At 41.3% G+C, this 22,367-nt stretch overlaps 2 protein-coding genes across 9 annotated transcripts in view; one reads left to right on the forward strand and one right to left on the reverse strand.

The window, feature by feature from the left end:
* Positions 1–13,944, forward strand: part of glsb (glutaminase b) — a 32,554-nt gene extending 18,610 nt beyond the window's left edge. For 3 of the 8 annotated variants that reach the window (XM_041057806.1, XM_041057811.1, XM_041057810.1), the window contains 7 exons: positions 226–402; positions 1,175–1,306; positions 2,053–2,145; positions 9,235–9,296; positions 9,656–9,732; positions 10,023–10,086; positions 11,114–13,944. In XM_041057806.1, coding sequence (XP_040913740.1) covers positions 226–402; positions 1,175–1,306; positions 2,053–2,145; positions 9,235–9,296; positions 9,656–9,732; positions 10,023–10,086; positions 11,114–11,264 — 756 coding nt within the window. In that variant the 3' untranslated portion in view covers positions 11,265–13,944. Of the gene's footprint in view, positions 1–225; positions 403–1,174; positions 1,307–2,052; positions 2,146–2,729; positions 7,150–9,234; positions 9,297–9,655; positions 9,733–10,022; positions 10,087–11,113 lie in introns of those variants that run through there. The other 5 variants (XM_041057807.1, XR_005895408.1, XR_005895407.1 and 2 more) reach the window with 5 other exon arrangements.
* Positions 13,909–22,347, reverse strand: LOC121194774 (signal transducer and activator of transcription 1-alpha/beta-like). The gene is made up of 24 exons (XM_041057798.1): positions 22,237–22,347; positions 21,542–21,666; positions 20,928–21,072; positions 20,662–20,757; positions 20,380–20,466; positions 20,179–20,257; positions 20,008–20,096; positions 19,590–19,741; positions 19,320–19,472; positions 19,121–19,213; positions 18,444–18,503; positions 18,276–18,305; positions 18,082–18,172; positions 17,867–17,908; positions 17,700–17,783; positions 17,487–17,588; positions 17,183–17,318; positions 16,666–16,706; positions 16,470–16,546; positions 16,185–16,324; positions 15,630–15,809; positions 15,384–15,444; positions 15,195–15,258; positions 13,909–14,514 (listed from the first exon to the last, which is right to left on the reverse strand). The coding sequence occupies exons 2-24, from the start codon at positions 21,664–21,666 to the stop codon at positions 14,380–14,382; spliced, it is 2,262 nt and encodes a 753-aa protein (XP_040913732.1). The 5' UTR covers positions 22,237–22,347; the 3' UTR covers positions 13,909–14,379.
* Between the last annotated feature and the right edge of the window lie 20 nt (positions 22,348–22,367).

The raw sequence follows: 22,367 nt of genomic DNA on the forward strand, positions 1-22,367 counted from the left end.
AGCCTTTGTGCTCCCTGTGGAAGCTGCGTGCTCATTTAATTTGTCACTTTTTGTCATCTGTACCACCACTGCACTGTCACCCTCAGCTTGCTTATGTCAGACATGACTTTCTCATTTCTGCTCCTGTTCCCTTGCCGCCATGATTCCCTTTGCTGTGCAGGAAATTGTAATAGAGAAATTACTTTTTTTTTTTTTTTTTTAATTGTCCTCTGTCCAAACCCCCAGCTTTGTTCCATTGAGGTGACCTGTGAGAGCGCCAGTGTCATGGCAGCCACCCTAGCTAATGGCGGTATCTGCCCTATCACGGGTGAGCGCGTGCTGAGCCCCGAGGCAGTGAGGAACACCCTGAGTCTGATGCACTCCTGTGGCATGTACGACTTCTCAGGACAGTTTGCCTTCCATGTAAGTAGAAGACACTTTTATTATTATTATTATTATCATTTTATTACTGCAGAGTCACTCTTTACATTTAGTTGTAAATGAATCCATACAGTATTAGTCCAGTACAGCACGATAAGGATTTTATGTACTGTAGATTTATAGCTGGTCCAGGTCTTATGCCTCCACAGTATTGTGGCAGGACATTGCAAGACAAAGAACAGCCAAGCCTCGGCATAGCATAGCTGTCAGATCACATGGTCTGTCTGAGCTGAGGTGTTAGGTCTGATAAGATTTCTCATTTTAACAAGGCATGTTGTCATGGCAGAGAAGTCCTGAAGGACAGAGCAGTGTGTGAACACCTCCTCAGCATTTCAGATTTTCATCATGAACCCCATCAGGAGCAGTTAGTTTTTACAGCAGAAAGTGAGAGTGTACACTACATTCTTCAATCCCTTTGGTTTGTACGTGATGTATAGTGAATGGCTGGTAGAAACTGTGACCTTTCTCAGAAACACCTCCTTTTGCCTAAATTTAACCGAGGAACAGAAAAGTCTAAATAATTCATTTACTTACATTCTTCAGTACAATGTCACAGGCAAAACAGGGACATTCCTAAAAGCTGCTGGTAAGAATCAGATCGCTCTGATTGTTGAAGCTTTGTCCACCTGTTCTCTGCTGACTTTCCATATTCAGCATTGTGTTGTTGCCATGCTGATACTGCAGACACACACACACACACACACACACACACACACACAGAGCTGATCTTCTGTTATGTAACGCGCTGTTGTAGGTCGGCCTGCCAGCCAAGTCTGGAGTAGCAGGGGGGATCCTGCTGGTTGTACCCAACGTGATGGGAATTATGTGCTGGTCGCCTCCGCTGGACAAGCTGGGCAACTCAGTCAGAGGAATACAGTTCTGCACGGTATGTAATGTGTGTAAGATTGCTGCGTCCTGTGGTGTGTACCTGCAAAGAGTACATGCTCAGAAACCAGACAACAAATAACTGCACCAGCAGTTTTTTTTTTTTTCCCACAACAGAGCTAAAATAAAAATCTAGTAGCATAAGAGTGTTTTGTTTGTATCCATGCTGGAGCTTTTACATCAAGAATACATTACTAAATGCCATAAAGTGGTTTTGGGACTGATGACACCGTCGCTCAGTGCATGCAGGTGCCTCAAATACACACCCACACTCACACACATGCACATACATATCAGCGTTTAACAAGATCTAAGAAAAATAGTTTAAGTATGAGTGGCACTCACACTTTTTGTATTTTATTACTTATAATTTTTTTTATTTATGTGGATTCAAGGAGGTAAGTGTTTGTAAACAAACATGGAAAATCACTGGGTGTTGTGCAACAGAGTCGTCCTGGTTGACATAGTTTTAGAGTGACAGGACCTGTTTAATGAGTAAGTGGTGATTGATTAATGATTACCTGAAGACCAGGAGACACAGTTCTCAGTAAACACTGCACGGCAGGGTGTAAGGATCCGCCTGCTCCTTTTATTTATTATTTATTTATTTTGGTATGTATTTACAAGTCAAAACTTCCTTTGCTGGCTTTGCAACTTTCAGTCATCAGAACGAAATGTTATCTCTAACAGTGTAGAGTGAATGAATGTGTTTACATTTCTGATGCATCGACCCATTTTCCGTTGCAGGACCTCGTGGAGCTTTTCAACTTCCACAACTACGACAACCTGAGGCACTTTGCTAAGAAGCACGACCCTCGCAGAGAAGGAGGGGACCAGCGGGTAAGCACAACACACAACACCTTGTTGTGTGGGGAAGAAAAACAAAATTCCTCAGATGCATCAGCACACCTACTCCAAGAATGCAGGCACCACTGAGGTTACTGTTGTAGCTGTGCATACTGTACAGTACACCTAAAGGGGCAAAACACACAATGTCACGAAGAGCAAAGCGGGACAGTCCCCGTCCCCTTTTCTCCTCCATCTATCATCTTCTGTTTGAATTCTGGTGGAAGTCCCTGCAGGTGTTTGTAGGCAAACTCACACTGAACATGTCTTCCTAGTTGGGTCCCTTTTAAAGTGGATGTTGTTCACTTAGCTGTGTTTTTAGTGAGACAGAAGAAGCTAAATTACTTGAATTTTTTTCTTTAATAACAAAAACTGGCAATTTATACCTCACACTATGTTGAACGTCGTCGGTGCATCAGCTGACCGTGACAAATAGTATGACAACACATGTAGGCCCACGCTGGTTCTCACTTTGTATTTATTTTCAAAATATGTCACAGCAAAGCACACACCACATACACATACAAAAACCCTCACAGGGAGTGAGACTAATTTGTATTTCGTGTCAATTGAAACAGCAGTACTCCTTCGGACCCATGGATTACGAGAGCCTCCAACAAGAGCTAGCTCTGAAAGCCCCTCTGTGGAAAAAGGTGTCTCCCACTGAGTCGCACCAGGACAGCTCCACCACTGTAGTCTATAGGATGGACAATGTCAGCGAGTGAAACTTAAGAAAGAGAGAGAAGAAAAAAAAAGAAAAGAAAAGGAGACCCACTTGTCCCACAAACTCCCACCTCGCTTGATCTCTCTCCCCACTTCTTGCAACAACACCACCAACTTTCCTTGCCCTTACATATTTATATATAAATTATGCAGAGGATTATTTATTGCTTGTGAAGCAGTTACTGTGTGGATGGACTGGGAAGTTTCTTTTGTTTGTATTTGTGAAGGGGGGGAAAAATGGGATGAGTTACTGCTTGTTTATTTTACTCTGAATTCCAAATGGACTCGTAGCCTCCACCTGCTGGTTGCCTTAGTGTGTGTGTGTAGGATCTGATGTACAGTGTACAGGTTGGGCTCTTGTCTCATCTCACCCCCTTTATTGCAATGTTATTCTTTTTATTTTTTATTTTTTGTTTTGTTTTTTTGTTTTTTCCATTTGGACAGAATCCTATTTAAAAATGTAGGCTAATGGTTGAATTGAACTATTTTAGCAAAAAGGAAAAAAAAGATTTAGTATGAATGCGTTTGCATGTGTGGAGCTTCAGTGCAGTCAGCCTTTAGACCAACAGTTCTCAAATATACATTCAGACTACTTTCCTTGAACGATTGCTTACTGTAGTTCACACTGAGGCCTAAGACTCTAATGATTAACACATCAGTACAGTTGCTGATGTATGTAGTAGGTGATCAGAATGGCTGTAATGTGTTTTTGGATCACTAATGGAAGACGTTGGGTCAAAGGAGAAGGTTGGTAACATATCAATTAGCTGTGAATGCATGGGCTTGAGTGCAGCAGTGCTTTGGCTAAATTTCTTATTTTCACAAAATGAGTTCTGAATTCTGAAAAGATTTTTAACAGTGCAGGGGTTTCTGTTCAGTGATGGACAGATTTCATTCACAGGATTGTTCAGTGCTCTGTCGGCGCTCTGACTGTGTAGCCCCGCCCTCTGAACTGAAACATAGCCGGATGTTCAGTTCAGCTCGCTGACTAATGAGCTGGTAACAGTCGTTTATGAAGGATAAGCAAGTGAGCGGAGAATTTGGTTAGATACAGACATCATTGGCAAACTGAAAGCTGCTATAAAAAAAAAAAAAAAATACTACACATTAGATACAGCACGTACATTTTACTGACATGTAGTTATTAAACCAAATATATTGTTCTGCTTCCTACTTCAAGTCTTAAAGACAGGAGAGGGACGGGCCTGAGTGACTCAGTGTCTGTCTATCACTGAACATGCACCGGTCATTCACAGTGAAAGGATCTGAGACAGTCTCAGGTCCAGCCACACACTTTTTTTTTTTTTGTTTTTAACACTGCAGGTTTCACCACACACTGTAAACAGCGAATCTTTCACATATTTTGTTCTGTTGCTACCTGCTTCTATATGCTACTGGTGCCCTGTTGTGTTGCTGTGTCGTGCTTTACGTGCGATCCAATGCGTACCACTGAGTTAAGTGGTATGCATCAAAATCAGTTGCAGAAGATTGTTAGGACCAGCACTGCACATTTGTATGTTATTATATTGTATAGCTCATAGCATCATTTTTTTGCCCCCATCCATAAATGTGTTATGTGTTATTACAGAATATGCTGGAGTCCTCAAAACTGAGGGACCTAAAAACACAATCAAAGCTAAGAAGCATCTGTTGTGCAGTGTTTGAGAGACAGCATATTAAAATAGAAACTACAGTAAAAGCAGGACTTCAGGTTGAGCTTACCTCAGGATTTTTGATGAACCACAGCCGGGGCTGACTTTTCTGACAGTGTGGCTGTGTTGATACAACACAAGCAAATAAAAGTTTGCTCAGCCAAAAGGAGACAGCTCAGGAGAGAGGCGAGATGAGTAAATCCACAGGCTGTTTTTGAGTGTGGCAGGGGGGACTGGCTGCAGCATTCAGAGCTGCTGTAGAGTTTGGGTGGCAAAAAGTAGTCCTGCAGTGAGCAGGTGACTGTGGGATTTATCTAGGCTGCATTCCAAAACCATCACTCTGTGTTTGCACTGCGCACAAAAATACGCTATTGTGAAAGCGCGGGCACAGAAACTAATGTATCACACTAGCAAATTACAAAGGATGCCCAGCTATGACATTTCATCTTGCAGCAGTGTTTTTTGGAGAGCATGACTTCAGAGGGGGGGGAAACAAACTTCGAACTGCAATATCAAATAGGTGTTATCAAATTGCATCAGAAGCATCAAGCCCACTGATCCTGAAACGTTTATCTTTATACTTTGAGTGTCAGTATGCAAGCACACTCACATTTATCCAGTATTGTTTTTAAAGTTCTCTTTTAAAGTGTTGCTCGTCAGGTAAGGTGGTACATTTTTGAAACTTCTTTCCATAGATGTAATTCACTGAGCTTATGAATGTACGTATTAGCGGCTGTGTATATAGCTTTCAGCCATGTGTCTGCACACGAGTGATCCTCTGCAGACCAGAATGTGTGAATATACACTTCAGACGTTCCAAATTTATGATATTATCTCCTCCAGGAAATAGAAATACTTGCACATGAATGTCATGTCAGCAGATGCCTTAGATGTCGCTCTACTGTGACTGTACTCAGAGGGGGAGGGGACCTTTTATCTGTCTGTTATTCAGTCGTTGTTGAAACTGTAAAGTTGGTGTGTGGCGTTTGACAATAATACCCCATTATTACTCTGCCACGTGGTGAGAAGTCTTTTATTTTATTTTATTTTATTTTATTTTTTTTAAAGTCATGGACTTTTTCTATTATCTTTTTCTGTTGTCGAGCGTCTGATCTTCTTGTGTGGAGGTACAAAGTATTCAGAGGCCTCTGTCCTGCTCTTAGTGTTTCCCACAGTAGGCAGTGTGTGGAGTTAGGGCTGTTGGCTGCTTTACTTTGTTGCTTTCTGCTAAAGGTTGCAGTGGACTCCAGAAAGTACTGCAGGAGGTATTAGTGGGACAGTGTCCCTGTTTCTTAAAAGTTATAATCCGTAAGATTTTCATCGTATCTTTGTTCTGCTCGGCTTGCAGTACTGACCTGCTACATGTGTTCACAGATTTTACAGTAAGCACATTACTGCAGTGTCACTTAAGTGCATGTAAATGTCCTAGTTGACAGTGGCGAGCAAATGCCATGAGGGATTGTCAGGAAACACGCGTGCGTCAAAACGGAAGAAGTTTGAAAGACGAGAAGCGGCACATGCATCCATTCACCTGCATGTCGAAGCGGAAACATACTTGTATCAGTACAAGTATAGTTACAACACATACATACAGTCACACAATAGGTGTGTGTGTCAGCTTCATTATAGTTTTTTTTGTTTTTTTTTTTCAGTTAAATGAGTCATGGCTGCAAATACTGGCCACAGTTTGTGGGATCAACTCCTTCAGATGTGATAGGTAGCTTTCATTATAGTATCTCATCTCAGGCTGAGTTTCAGCCTCAGCTGTCTTCTTTTTTTTTTTTTTTCGTCAGTCAGTCAGTCAGTCGGTCAGAAACGTGAATGAAGGGAATCAGTCTCTCATTTGGAACGATGAGCAAGTCTTTCTTTTCTTTGCTGCTACAGGGTATTTTCCCCCTCACTGGGCACAAAATCTAAAATGCGGTGCCTGCACGTCACAGGACTGGACCAGACCAGTACTGACACGACTGACTGGCTTGACCTTTATTGCAGCCAATCAGAGCCGATAGTCTGATCTGTTCCACTTTGCTTTGGTTAATGGGTCAATGAGCTGTATTACTGGCAGCTTGTAATCAGTAACCCTTCTCTTCCTGTGATTATCACTCTGCAATCAGACTTGTGACAGAAGGGCTTTTGAATGACTTACGAGTATTTCCATTAAAATCATGACATTTTCATGGCTCACTTCATGTATGTAATATTTCTTGGTGTTTTCTTTTTCTTTTCTTTTGGGTTTTTTTTTTGGCTATGAATTGTCATTCTCCCTCTTGCATGAATATATTTTTGTATGATTTGATAAATGTCTTTTTCCTTTTGTCATGTGATCAGTTTTCAGTTCATTTCATTTCCTTTCACATGTCTTTATTTATGTTGATTTGTGTCATAAATTTTATCCCTTGTGAGATGGAAGTTGCATATGAATTTAAAAACTCACCACCATTGCTGTTTGGTGACCTTGGAATTGTAAGGTTCTCTAATGTCTTGGTCGGATATTAGGTTTTCATTTGTGCATCATTTTTAAAGCAGCTCTTTTTGCCAAAGATTTAATGGTGAGGTTGAGAAAAAAAACAGTTTAAAAGTTACAGAGGCAACAATAAAAGATAAATAAAAAAAAAAAAAAAAACGTTTAGCAGATGAAACCATACAGTTCCAAGCTCATGACTGATGACTGTCAAACGTCTGTATGTTTTGATTTCTGTTCTCTGTCCTCATGGTTGTAATTCTGTAAGTAAAGTCTCCATAAACTCATGAACTGTCCTGTCTGCTCAGAGAACAACGCTGCATGAAGACCTAAATTTGTCCTTCACAATTCTGAGCATAAACTTTTTATGGGGGGGCTGTGATGGACTTGCAGACACGACAGTCAAAGTGGTGTTAAGATTTTTGTTGCCTTGGGGTCCCTTGTATAAAATCCAATAAAGCACTGTTATCTGACATCTTGTCCTCTGCGCCCATAACTGTTCCTGAACAACGACCTCCACCTTTTCCTGAAGAGATTCTCATTTGATGCTCCTTTGCTGCCTAGATTCATATTATACACATCAGTTAGTGAGAGCTAAACACACGAGCTGTAACTTTGACACAATATAAAAATTAAAAGAATAAACTTTACTAAACTACTCTGACCCAGGCAGTGTGAGAGAGCTGGAGCTAAACTAAAGACTTGAGATGAGAGTGTGGCGTTGGAAGTTTACGCAACTACAGAAGGAAAAGTAACTTTAAGTTGAAAGAAAAGAAATGATGCTCAAAGAAAAAAAACTAAATGAAACAGTGAAAGAGGGAAATGAGCCCTGGCTTTGCTTTTGCTTTGGGGGCTTGTGTGGCACAAAGTGTTGCTGTATTTCGGCTGCTGGCCTTGTTTCAGGGTCCACACTCAGCATCAGGCCTGGTTGTGTTGGTAAATGTGCTCTGTTCAACCTGTAACCGCACCCAACGGTGATGGAGTACACCTGTACGTCACTGGAGCAAGGTGAGAGGTTAAACCACTGGAGGTCAGCAAAGATTTTCAGAGGGCGCTATGTTACTCTTTAAGTTTTACAGCATCTTTTTACAGGCTGTTTATTCTTGTTTGCTTCAGTACCTGAAGTGTTTGTTGTGTTGTTGTTTTCAGTTGTATTGCTTGCACCGCGTGGGCTGAAGTGTTGGCTGTCTGCCTTGTAGTTTGTCGTGCTTCTTCTTGCCATGTGTGTATGTGTGCATAGTCGGGCTCACTGCTGAGAGCTTAACATTGATGCCCCCCTGTACTTTGTTAGCTTAAATCCACTTACACTGTCCACACAAATCAAGAGATGATTTAAATCCAGCTCATCCTCCAAAACAATAAGACAAATAATATATCAATAGATTTGAAAAATAATTTTTGGGCCTAAATATTTATGTGTGTATATATATATATATATATATATATATATATATATATATATATATTTATGTTCTAAATATTCACTGGTTCTAGCTTTGCAGTATGTGAATATTCCTCCATGAGAGCAAACTGAGTGTCTTTAGATTTTGGTCAAACCAAACAGTAAATTAAAAAAAAAAAAAAAATTTAGACTTTGGGAAATTATAAAGGACATTTGTTTGTTTTCTGGTGTTTCATAGACCAGTTATTTAACCAATTAATCCAGAGAATAATATGCAGGTAAACTGACAATGCAGATACTGGGTAATGGTTAACTCTGCTACACTGTTAAAAAGTGTACTATCACCTCTCGGTATTTTTTTATTTTTATTTTTTTTTACATTCTAAATGTTCCTTTGTTCAACTCTTTTGAGTTTCATAGGAACTGATTGATTCCTCGGTGATGGTAAGTCTTAACTGATGCAGGGATCTCTGTGTTTATATAATATTCAGTTGTGTGATGTTGAATTGTTTCCATAGTTGTGCAGGTGTAGCTTTGTTTGTGACAGTAGTTAGCCGAGATGACTTCTCTTTCACATTTAAATAAGTACATCATCTTCAAAGAAAAACGCTTCGATCAGGTTTGGTTGTTACAGGGAGGTAAAATCCTGTCTAAGGTTATTAAATCGTCCCAGTGCTGCTCAGAAATGAAACGTCTTACATCAGTTAAACAGGAAGGAATTTGTACCTTCATGCAAATGGTATATTTTTTTTGCTGTTCCTCCAAACTGCTGGAGTTGGTGTGGTGGCAGTGACTCTGTGGTCCTTCTGCAAATCTTTTCTCTTTGTCTCTGTCTCTGTCCACAGGTCAAGTCTGTTATCAACCTGCTGTTTGCTGCCTACACAGGAGACGTCTCTGCCCTGAGGAGGTGAACAGCTCACACAGTCACCTTTTCTTACTAACCTGTAACACTGGCCTGACATGAAGACAGGGTTATCACACGTTTTTATTATTATTATAATGAATCCTACGACTCCCTGATGATGCTTTTCTCTCATAGCTAAATGAGGCAGCTCTTGCTCTTTGGTGACTACTAGTGGCAGCAAGTGGAACCTTTGAAAGTTGAAAAAAAGTTAGATTCATTTTAGGGGATTACCGTGTTCCTCTGTTTCAGCCATAACCTGTGATATTGGCAAATAAAACGTATTTTTATTTTTTAAAAATGAGAGTAATAGTACTCAGAAAGTTGGTTCGGTCCATTGTATGTGTATGTGTGCGTGTGTGTAGGTTTGCACTGTCATCCATGGACATGGAGCAGAGGGACTATGACTCCAGAACGGCCCTCCACGTGGCAGCAGCTGAAGGTAACAGGCAACCTAACGTCGACCTGTCAGTCTCACACACACTTTGTTATTCCATGGGCCTCACACACCAGTCTAACCAGTCCACCATGTTTCAGCATCACAGTAGCCCCTGTGCACAAAGCCAGGTTCAGAAGATCTCAGCCCCGTCCAGCTCCTCTGGGATGAGGTGGAACAAATCTGTGCAGCAGGTTCATCATCTGGTGGAAAGACTGAAACGTGTCACTTCTGTGTGTTTGAAGTATTTGTTCACATATCTGCTCACATATTTCCAACGTCTGCTGTGATTTCAGGGCACACAGAAGTGGTCCGCTTCCTGCTGGAGGCTTGCAAGGTGAACCCAGTACCCAGAGACAGGTGAGCCTGGACTCTCTGTCCTCACCGTTTTCTTTCTTACAGCCTGTATCTCATCAATCGCTTGTTCTTTTTGTGTAGAAGAATTTCTACATGACGCCCATTCTATCCACCTCAATGCTTTGTCTTAGGTTTTAGTGATAGCCTGCCGCATGCACTATTTCCTTTGACGGAGGACATATTTTGTTGTCCCACTGTTTATCTGTGTGGGTTCGGCTTCCCTAAGCATAATATTATAGATTTCTGGATTACTGTACATCCCCATGCAGCTGCTTGTGTCAGTCCAGGGCATCACAATGTTACGTGAGATACTTAATATGAAATGTAAAATATAATTTCAAGGCTTTATCAGTTTTAACACCAGAGCAGCAGAGAGGAAACATCTGACCGATGATATCAGTTTGGTCATCTCTTACACTTCAGAAACACACAGACATGTTTAGAGATGTTCAGGGGACTTTCCTTAACTGCCTGTCTTAAAATATAAGTGTCATTCATTCATCTTTTATTCATTGATATGCAACATTCTCTGTTTAATCCCTTTTTATTTCGTTTGTCTTCTGCTGACATTTAGTTTGCATGTCTTTGTTTTGTTTTACTTTATTTATCATGTCTTCCATCTTGATTTGTGAAACACATAAACAGTGTTTTTGGTATCAGGTGATGCTTAGACACATGGGACATGGTCTTCATTCATTTTTTTTTGTAAATGAATTAAAGTGTCTCATACAACCCACCCGTTATATTTCACTGGAAGAATAACAACCCCCCCCGAGGAAAGCATTAGGTCTCATACTGTACATTAACATTTCCCAACCAGGGAACTTACCATGATGACACCACCTGTCATGGGGTTTTTACAGGGCTCGTCTCAAAGGGCTGTGGGAGTGTGCCAGACAAAAAGAACACAGGTGTAGGAGTTTGCTCTTCTTTAAATAGAGTTAGTGTTTCCTCCTGCATGTAGAGGTGTGTTGACCCTATGTTTCCTTGTTTCCTTTCTTTAACACATATCAATGCTTCCTCTGTACAGGTGGGGGAACACGCCGATGGATGAAGCCGTGCAGTTCGGTCACCACGATGTGGTCACCATCCTGCAGCAGTACCACGACAAATACAGCCCGCCCCCTGCTGGGGCCGATGACAAGGAGAGCGCTGAGAAGAGCCTGGACAGTCTGCTGTAGACCTGCTGCACACATCTGCAATACTTAAGGTTATTATTAGTTATTGAATTAGTCTCTGTTGCTGTGTTTTGCCTGCTGTGATTTGTTTCCTGGCTGTATATCACTGCCCCTCTTCACCCCCCCTCCTCCCCCCACCCCCAGCCACCCGCCCACCTCTGTCATAATGTAATGTGTGTTGTGTGTGTGAGCTCTTTATCAAACAAATCAGACAATATCTAAAAATCTGTAATGCAATGTTTACAGTATAACACTCATGTTAATCTGTACTGTCAGTACTGTGAAACACATTAGTGCTCTCACAGGATAGTGTATTAGTTTAGTTGCAGTAGAGTTCTGTTAATAATATACATATATATATATAAATATATATATTCTCTTCTCTACCTGGTAATATTTTGGTAACACTCTGTGTCCGTTTCGTGAGATAGTGAAGTGTTTGGAAGTGGTGGTACAAATCGTATGATGTGTCTCTGATTGTGTTGACGTGTATAAACCAGCAGGCATCATGTGAACGCTGCAGTTCTGCATCTGCTCTCCCGTTGTTCTCCTGACTGTTGTGAGGGCATCAGCAGGTTTTTCTGAAGCTTCAGACCTCCTTTGAAGTCACTGGGAGATTGTATTCTGAATGTATTTTTCAGTGGCGACACTTGCAATAGTAGCAGTGTGTATTTATTTCACAGGGAGGCTTTTTAATGTGTGAAATTCGAGACGTAGGCGCGTGTTATTTGTTGCATTTGCGATAAAGGCACATCCCTTTATTTTTGTTGGGATAGTTACATTTTTCTGTGTGTTTCATTTCATTTTTAAACTTGAAAAAGAATGTTGCTAATATAATAATATATAATAATAATAATGTTCGAAATCAGGTGGGTCATCTGCTCCCCCTCCCTCCATCCTCCATCCCTTCCCCTCAATAATGTTAGCAAACAAATTCTTCCTCTAATTCTGTGGCTCCTTAGGCAGAATATATATTTTTGCAAACTGCTTTTCTTGCAGGCTGCTGGTGTCGGGCTTCCCTGCACACAACAATTTCAGCAGCACTAGGAAAGTTAATCATAATTACTGACCATGACCATCATCAGTCTGGTCTTCTGGCTGTAATTCTTACCCAGCTGATTTTCCCAAAGCTTTAGATTTGAGCTTTTTATGCTGCTTCATTCAGATCTAACCCAAATCCGTGTTTATGAATGTACTGTGAGAACAAAAACATGTTAACACACAGGCCTCAAGTTATGCTGGAACATTCCAAAAGGCAGTTTTTCACGGTCTCACTGTGGTGCTGTTTCCTGAAAACTGGAATATATTCTACTGGTCAGTTTTAGAACATCTCCATTTATCCAGGGGTTTTTTTTTCAGCAGCTAATGTCCAGTGAACAAGCTTATATGGTACAAAGGTCAGTGGCAAACTACCCAAGTCTTTAAAATTTCTTGGTCTTTAACCTGGTTAACTCACAGCTTACCTGCAGCAGTGGAAGTAATGACGCCTTGAAAGTTAAAGCCAACAGTTCCTACAGGTGACCCAACTTTAGCTGATGACTTACAAACTCTCTGTCTGTACAAAGACAGTGTGGGAACAGACTGATGCTTTATGAGGACAACACTGTACTGCAGGAAGTAGGACGGTATACTGAAGTAACAAAGACAGACAGACTGGTTGGTCAGAGCTGCATCCTACAGCAAGATAATGACCCAAAACATTAGAAGAACAGAAGCAGACGGTGGCTTCACATGATGAAGACCAGCACAGTCTCCAGACCTGAACCACACGGAGCTGGTTTGGGATGAAAACAAAGCAACCTGCAGGTGCAACACATTTGTGGAAACTTCTGCAACAGTGTTGGGACAAACTTTCTGAACAATTTGATTTGTTAAGAAACATCATCATAAGTGTGTTCAGCTGCTGAATGAGTCAAAAAATTAAAATTTAATTTAGTTCAACAAGAAGATTCAATGATTCTTTGTTTTTAAAAATCTCCAAGTGTTTTAATCTCAGAAACACTGAGACATTGGATTAAATACATTTAAATAACAGCTGGAAAATGGAGGCGTTCTAAAACTTTGGACCAATAGTGAGTAAGTGTGTGTATGTGTGTGTGTGTTTCACATATATAGTCTCTTTCAAAATAAGTTTGACAGCTTGAACTTTAGAACAGTGATTCTTGGAGTTTCAGCTTGAAAAACCGAGAAGAACAAGCACAAAGTCCACAGTGAAGGGAAAAACTATTCAGACGATTCAGCTCCCTCATGTATTGAATTATACGTTTGACTCAGCAGGTGAACCTTCAGTGACGCTTGTTGCTTATAGGACTGCACTTATTTAAGTGCTGAAAATATGGGCAAGGACTACAATATAAAATAATACAACATAAACTGTAATGTTCTCTGCAGCTCTTTGACCTTGTGATTAAATGTTTTCCCTCACAGTTCCCTGATTCCTAAAAGCAGTTTTTGGTACTGTCCATCACTGGAAACTTGTGATGTGCTGAATATTTGAGGAGGCTGATGTTGAGGTTTTCTCCCTGAAACCTGAAAACAAGCGGCTGAGACGTAGGACCACTGAATGTGTTTGTTCTTTTCTCTGTATAAAGAAAATTCTAAATATTGGTTCCGCACAGTGTAACGCTGATGTTATTTCCTCTGGTAGTGGAATGCATTCAAATGTTTATTTTAATAAACAAAAGTAAAAAAAAAAAAAACAGTACAGTACAGTATTGTCATTTTTATCCACAGCAGCAGGATTTTCATCTATTGCTTCATATTCTACATATACAGAAAGAAAGCAAATATTCGACTTCATAAAAAAAAGACAAACACACTTGTAAAAATAAAAACTTACATTGTCCAAATATCTTAACAGTACTCGTATCTTTTTGTAGTATCTATATGCATTTAGCAGAATCTGAACTCCCCTGTAAATTTAATCAACACATATTTATTTTAATATACAGTCGAATACTCCTCCTACACATACTGACCAGTGTTTTCATTACATTTCTTTTTCTATAGCAAGTGACCTGTTTTCTTGTTTTGTATTTTGGATTGTGCAGTTCCATATTGTATTACAGCTGAGGAGTAAAGTTGTCCATGGTGATCACGACCTGGCCCAGTTTCAGTTTCAGCAGAGTGGGCTGCTGGGACTGAAAAAGTAGGTCTGAGTGGAAGGCGTGTTCTGATAAGCCCAGAAGATAGGAGATTCAGGTAAATCAAGGATGTCATTGAAGAGCTCCTGAATCAGCTGATGATCCTCTGTCTACATGAAAGAAAAAGACTGGGTTTAAATTCACTGCAGAGTAAAGCTCTCACAAACAAAGAAAATCAAATGTGTAGCTGCACTATGGATCACATGACTGCAGCATGTGTGATGTGAGAGATGCCCTTCATGGTGGTGGTGATGTGAGAGATGATGATGATGATGATGATGATGAGCTCATTTCTGGGGCCTGCTCCAGAGAGCTCACTCTGAACTGATCTGACTAACCCTGATCCAGAACAGCTGGAGTTAGATCAGTCATCTCTGATACGATTCACCATGGCAACGCCGAACTGAAGAGATCTCTGTTTCTGGAATAGGAAACTCAAGAGTTTCCCTCAGCTCAGGGATGGTGCAGAGTTTTCAGGACACCCCCTGGTGTTTGGCCTCATCTCTCAACAACAACAACAACCCACTGTACACTGCCTGTCTGCCACCACACAGTCAGCAACTAGCTGTTAAACAGCGGAGCCTTTAGTAGCTAAAGAGCCAGACAGGAGTCAGTGGAGACCAAACGTTAAAACAAGAACGAATATTGGACTTTTGAGTTTGTGGTGTTTCCAGAAGCACAACTCCAAATGAATGTGCAGCTGGTTCTACTGCCCCCAAGTGGCCAAAAATATCATTGAGTGAAGCTTTAAATCAGAGGTGGGAAATTAGCTTTTAAATGTCAAACCTACACTCATGTCTGCTTCAATGTCCATGTGCATCTCCTGAGGTGGGGATGGAGGTGGTGTAGGATAGCTGTAGACAACAAAAGACAACACAGACAGAAACATTTAGACAGAATTTTACTATATAGCATGGTTTAATATTTGTGATACATGACATTTACTTTTTTTTTTTTGGTTTAATTATTATTGTCTTACACTGAGACAGGGACGAGTTTTCTGTCAATGTAGCCATCTATGTCCTTTTTCGATGTCTTTTCTGCATGAATAGAGACATAACATTATACTGTACATCCATTAGTCATTAAATGTTAGAGAGAGTGAAGGGCTTCAAATCAGCACAGTATCATGCAGCACTGGTTGTGTTAGACAATATGTTTCTGCAAGAATACATAACAGAACAAATTTCTGTTTGTCTATTGTTGCACAGGCAAGAGAAAATACCAGAGATGGTTCGGTAGCGTCCAAAGGCAACGTCCTTGTGGATGTCTGGGTAAAGATAGATCAGAGGATTCCTGGTCATGCTCCCCTGCACACTCAGACTGTAGAGGTAAATAATGTCTGGCAGGGACATGGCCATCAGCTCCCTCTTGCTGTAGGGCTCTACTGCATGCACATGGGTCTCTATAGGGAGCCACATATAGAGAGAAAAGTGAGCAAACACAAGAAGGTAAGAATCTACATGTCTGACGTTGAAATCATTTCATTCAACACAGGACAGATGATCAGAGGCAGCAGCAGCGTGCCATAAGAAGAAGAAGAAGAAGCAAATAATCGATTGTATCGTTGTATTCTCATCATCATGGTGGTTTGTTTGGGCTATTTTTATCTGAGGCTGTGTCTGCACAGAAGGCGTAGTGTAAGCAGCATGTTAGCAGAGCAGCAGCAGCTCTGAAGCTTCATGTTTGTCTACACAAAGCTGCCAGGAACAACCAAGAAAACTGTCAAGAACAGTACCAAAAGTACTGGCCCTGACAGACCTGTGTTGTTAAAACATACCACCACCAGAGTGTTCAACCCAGCTGAAAGTGATTGCTCCATCTCTGTTGCTCTCGCTAAAGCGGATCAGAAAGGTCCCGGTCTGTTTTTCCTGCAACAGGACCTGTGTCGTCTTCCTGCTCACGAACCCCATGATGTACCTGAAAACCCATGAGCACAATATATAATATATAAATATATAACAAGACGCTAACTAACTGGGAAGCGTAGTGACTTTATCCCCATCCACAGTGGTTACACAATTATACACTGAAACATCGCAAGATGATTGAAGACACGTCTTACCCATCCCGCCAAAGATCCACCAAGTGTCTTCTGATCAAATCCAGGATTCCATCGATCCAAATCCAGGCACATTCATTCTGGCACACAGGAAAACAAACAGGCAACATGTGAAGAGCATTCAAACACACATACGTCGAACAGGTTGTACCAACTGTGTATAACTATAGCAGGGCAAGGACCGTGGCTCAACATTCACCTTGGAGAACCTGCTCCACTGAACGAGACCATTAGGATCATCTGTGAAGTCACATAAAGAAATGTCACAAAAATAACCTGAGAAATAGAGAAATGAACACATCACCCTTTATATCTTACATCTATTCAAGCCATGACAGCGATGAAAGTTTAATTTAATATATAGTTTATATAAAAACTTGATTAGTGACTGACTCCTTTATCTGGAATCCTACTGATGAACATTAACTCATACTTGATAGTTGACAGCAAAAGTGTTTTAAAGGAACAGCTCGACATTTTAGAAACTACACCTTCTTGCTGTGAGTTAGTCGAGTTGCTTCATATTGATCATACAGACATGAGAGGGATCAACCTCCTCATCTAACTCTCAGCAAAGAAAGGTAAGAAGTGCACTTCCCAAAATGTCAAACTATTCCTTTAACATACACAGAAAGCCAGTACTGATTAGTATTTTGCAAGCTAACACTAGAAAGCTGCATGGTTCAATCCAGTGGAAGAAGTAGCCAAATACTCACCCACAATTTTGTCTCTTAGCATGGAGAGCTGGTTTTCATCCAGTTCTCGTTGGCCCACAGACAAAAACTGCCAGCTCAGAACCTGTGACAGCTGCTGCCAGGTGAGTGGAGGAGGGTCGACAAACAGCAACAGGTTCTAGAGAACAAAATTAAAGTTTTAACACTGTTTTCTTTTTGCTGCAGTGACAAAAGACGCTGAATCCAGGGATGTGACCGTGACCATGGATTTAAGACTAGCTGTTAACATGCAGGTACACAGATCCTGACTTTGTCTTTTTGTTGTGTTGAGGTGTGATGGCTTTACCCTCGGTTCGCTGGTGGACAACATGTTGAACCACATGATGGAGGCCCAGGCACTGGGGATTTGATTGGTACTGGAGATGACAACCACAGGCAGGGAGCTGGCCTGAACACCAGAGCAGGATTCATACTTTACGTTTAGCAGCAGAGCACAATTTCTTTTGAAAGTGAACGTGAAACGGCCTCTGACTGGAATTTAAATGTCACGTTCACTCACCTCGATGTTACAGCTCAGTCCAGCGTGCTGAATCACCGTCACAAACTTAATGATGTGGAGTTCTTCAGTGACTCCCAGGCGACTCTGATAACGGAGGAAATTAAAAATCTTGTAGAATAATCATTTGCAAAGCACTTAGAAGTAATGTGGGGGGGGGGAGCTCTTACCTCACATGATCCTTTGCTTCTTACTTTGCATTCCTTGAGTGACTGGAAAAAAAGGTTTTAAAGGTTTAAGTGAAAGCAGTGATTATATACCGTACAACATCATATGATTCAAGTGATGATACTGTTCCTAAATACAAAGCTATGTGTTTATTTGTTCATCCATTAGACAAAAATGTCTTCAGTGTCTAAATTCAGCAGACTGTGGAGTTTCATACCATGTGTGTAAATTCTGCCAGCAAGCCTTCACCAGGCATGTCCACATCCAACACCTTACTGTTGTCCCGGTTGAAATCAAAGTGACGGAACCTAAAAAAAAACAAGCCCCATCAGATCAGAGTGAGCCTACACCCAAAAATCAAGCAGTACTCTCTGAGAATGTAGAACGATAATGTAAATAATTGGTACCTACCCATTCACAGTCATCGCTTCTTCAACATCCCTTGGTTTTAGGGAAAAGACGATGCAAATGGTTTATCAGAAAACAACAGCTATTAAAAAGGGCTTATTTAAAAAAAGGAAGATTTGTATTTATGTAAAATAATAATGTACTAATATCCCCACAGTTACTTTGACTTACTTGTCAAATACAGGTTTGACTTTGAGCAAGCACTTGAATTCAGGGAGGTTTGCTAAGAACCTGTGAAGACAAGAAACAGATGACAGGAGTAATTAACAACCACTGTCTCCCATTACTCCCAATCCATCCATCCATCCATCTTCTATACCACTTGATCCGTCAGGGTTGCAGGGGAGCTGGAGCCTATCCCAGCTGACTACGGGCGAGAGGCGGGGTACACCCTGGACTGGTCGTTACACCCAGTCATCCCTCTGTAATATACACCCCAAAAATAGTTTTAAAAACCGTGAATATGCTTTGTCTGTGTCGTGCCATTGATTCCATACAGGCTTGTATTTTGCATTTTACTGGTGAAGCAACGATTGTTTGGATACAGATGAAGTAGAAGTTAATGATGCTGCAGGGAGAAGGTGAATGGAATCCAGCCTGGTTACAGCTGTCAGTCTCCACAGAGGGGCAGGCTATAAAAGAAGGACTCTAAGAGTAGCTACAGCAATGACACAGCCACATTCTTACATATTTGATAGTAAGAATACTGAGATGACAGTGATTTAACAGAAAAAGCAGTCGCTGTGATATGGATTAAAGCAACACTTTGCTGCTGCTAACGCTGCTAGAGAAGACTTAAGACTCATCAGTTCTGTGTTAGCTACCATCCGTGTGAAGCGCAGCCTTACCTCACTCCTGCTGTGAACCGCACGCCAGTCTTAAGTATCAGAGGTCGCTGTGGTATACTGGACATGACGGGTTGTTTCTCAACCACTAGAGCACTGCAATGTAAGGCCAAGACAAAACAAATCAACAATATGAAAGTCTGTGTGTGTGTGTGTGTGTGTACTGTATATAACAAAGAAAAGTCCTCATGTCATGTCTTACTTTGTAAGAAGTTTTGTGAGCAAGGACAGTGCAAATTTCTCCGTTTCGTCAGGGAGGCTGGAGGCATCAGTGATGTTGTATTTCTTGCTCTGGTCTTGTAGTTTGAGCAGCTGCTGGCGTACTTGTATTAGCACCTCCGCCACACCTGTGAACCTGCACATTGAACATGAGCACACGCAGGCACACCTACGTATCAGACACGCAAAGCATCCTCCTCAACATGAAATGAGGAAAAACCAGCGTAGCTCTGTGGAACTCATGAGTTCGTACCACTTCTGGAGGTGGTCCAGACAGGTGTCGACCGGACTCCCAACGCAGGCCATCTGCTGCCTGCGCTTCCACTCAGGCAGCTCCACATCAGTCAGAGTGCTGATGATCTGCTCCGCCTGTTTTAAAATCTTCACCATCTCCAGCAGCACCAACTACAAGAAAGAAATAAGGTTAAGCATTACGTCTGAGTGGAGGAATATCTAATTATTATTAATTTTACATTTCAAATAAACCATTGTTTAACTGTTAAATGCTTAGCAGTAATACAGTTTGCTGCACCGCTCATCAGTGATATGCTTCAGCTTTAAAAGAACTTTGATTGAAGAGACTCTAATGATGGACTTCCCCTTTAAATTGCTTAAAACATGAAAGCTTGTGCCGAGTCAACAACAACTCACCAAAGAAGCATCTACAGTACCTGATTTGTTCGGACGATGAAAATGGCCTGCTCCAGACATTTCTCTTTCACAGCAGCAATGGACTGGGCCAGTTCAGTGCACTGCTCCACTGATCAATGACAAATGAGATAAAAATGAAGCATGAACTCACACCACACCTGCCACCTGTTTCTTTACGTCTCCTACCGTACCTTTGCTTTGCCAGGCCTTCTGTATGTAGTCATGGTTTTCATACAGGACCTCCAGTGACTTTATTTCCTTCTTTATCTCCTGCATTAAAGTTTAAGTTCACGAGTTTAGAAAGAGCGACGTATGGTTTTCCCAGGATGACTGTCAGCTGAAATACAAACCAGCAAACAACTGTGTAAATCAGACCAAGTGAGTGAGTTTACCGATGTCTGCCTTTTCAGTTCATTGACTGCGTTGTCCAGCTCTCTCCATTTTTGTTCAGCTCTCTCCACAGCTGGACTGCTACAACTCTGATGGACACAAAGATATTTCCTTCACTCTTTTGAAGTCTTTGGTCTTTGGCCATTCTTATAAACCAGACTCTGCTATGCTAACAGTGTGTGGCTCTTGAACCATTACAGGATGCTCCGTTAGACACGCAGAGCATAACAAATATCGGTTTCTATTCTGCACTTGATCAACCTTAAATCCAGACTTCACTCTACCTGTTGCTCAGAGGCTGAAGCCAGGATTTTCTTTTCCTCCTGCAGGCATTCAGAGAGGATTGCAGCCAAGCGCTGTGGATCATCTTGAAAGTGTTTCTGAATTTAAAACAAATAAAATTAAAATCCAAACAACAAGAAAGAAAAGTTGTGTCTGTCCTCTAAATAAGAAGTACAGTTCAGCCGAGGATGTTCCCAGAAACAACCATCATCTCAAATGTGACACTGCACTACCATGTTCAGTCCATGTTACAGCACGTCTTCCTTACCACCAAGTACTCGCTGATCCCTGGAAAATCAGGCCCCTGCAAAATGTTGTTCTCCTGGAGGGAAAGGTTCCACTGCTGTTTCAAATACTCCAGGAGTGAGTGGAAACAAGCGTGTGCTTTATCTTCATCCACAGCAGCCAAATCCCTATCACAGAGCAACAGAAAAGATACATTGCCTTTGGGCTTGTGTCTTTCTCCATCTACATTTCCTCTTTTTTAAATTTATTATAGTTGTTATATATTAATTAAATAGATTAAACACTATATTAAGGTGTGTGTTTTCGTTTTTGTATGTGGAAGTTAATATCTAGTGTGCACAAAATAAAACATATCATCTGTCAGTAAACGTGCCAGTTAAACCAAGAGGGGAAAAGAAAAAAGCAGAACTGTGGGGACTCACTGTGTCCCCGCTCTGTGCTTTGTGCTCTGTGTGTGTGTGTGTATTAATTAAATTTTGTTTTTTAGGTAACTTAATCAAGCAAAATGTATGTAAAATGCACCATCTAAGCATGATAGACGCCGACTCAGGAAAGAGTGCCACTGTATCAGCTGTGTCCCTGCTCACCCCTCTCAAAGCCATGCAACATGAACACTCCTCAGACTGTCTGTCTTACCAGTCCTGGCTCTCTATGATGAAACACAGGGAGTGGCGGATGTGTCTTGGGAATTTCATCTCATAGATCTGGGTCAATGGACCCTGGAGTAAGTTCAGCCTCAGCAGTTCCTTCCACTGGGCCATCTGCAGATACATGAAGAAGAAGAAGAAGAAGAATCGTACAGGTTGTACAGTGCAATGAGATTTTGTAACATGTTAGTTACAGAAACAGTGACCATGTTTGGATATGACATGATATTTTCTGCTCAGACAATATTTACTTTGTGTGGGACAAAGGTAAACAACGTTGATATGGAAGTCTATAAGGACATATTCATTTATATAGCACATAGTGCATGAAATGGGGGTGAACAAGTGAAAGTGCCGTTTTTTTGTGTGTTTTCTCAGAAACAAAAAGTTTTTAAAGCTTTAACTAGGATGTCGAACACACACACAACAATGAGCGCTGCAAAAAGCCGGACTTTCCCCTTCACGTCGTCACATAACAGCTCACTCACAACAACAAGCAAAACAGCCCCGACAGTCATTTCTCTGCGACATTTTAATAATAATAATAATTTAAGGTGAAAAAATGACACCTCTGAAGCTGCTACCTGAACACACGCACGCACACACGCATCATACGCGCACACACCCACTCCGTGCTTTAACAAAACATCACACTTTCTTCCCACAGACAACAAAATGATTTACCTTGTATCTGTCGTTACTGTCGCTGTTGTCGTTGCTGTCGGTAAAGTGAACAGGACGACGCCCGGAGACACTGTACCTCCACGGGCTGCGCTAACTGCGCTGACTGCCGCTTACTGTATGGCACAGCTGGG

This window comes from Toxotes jaculatrix, chromosome 15 (genome assembly GCF_017976425.1).
Source record: "Toxotes jaculatrix isolate fToxJac2 chromosome 15, fToxJac2.pri, whole genome shotgun sequence".
NCBI lineage: Eukaryota > Metazoa > Chordata > Actinopteri > Toxotidae > Toxotes > Toxotes jaculatrix.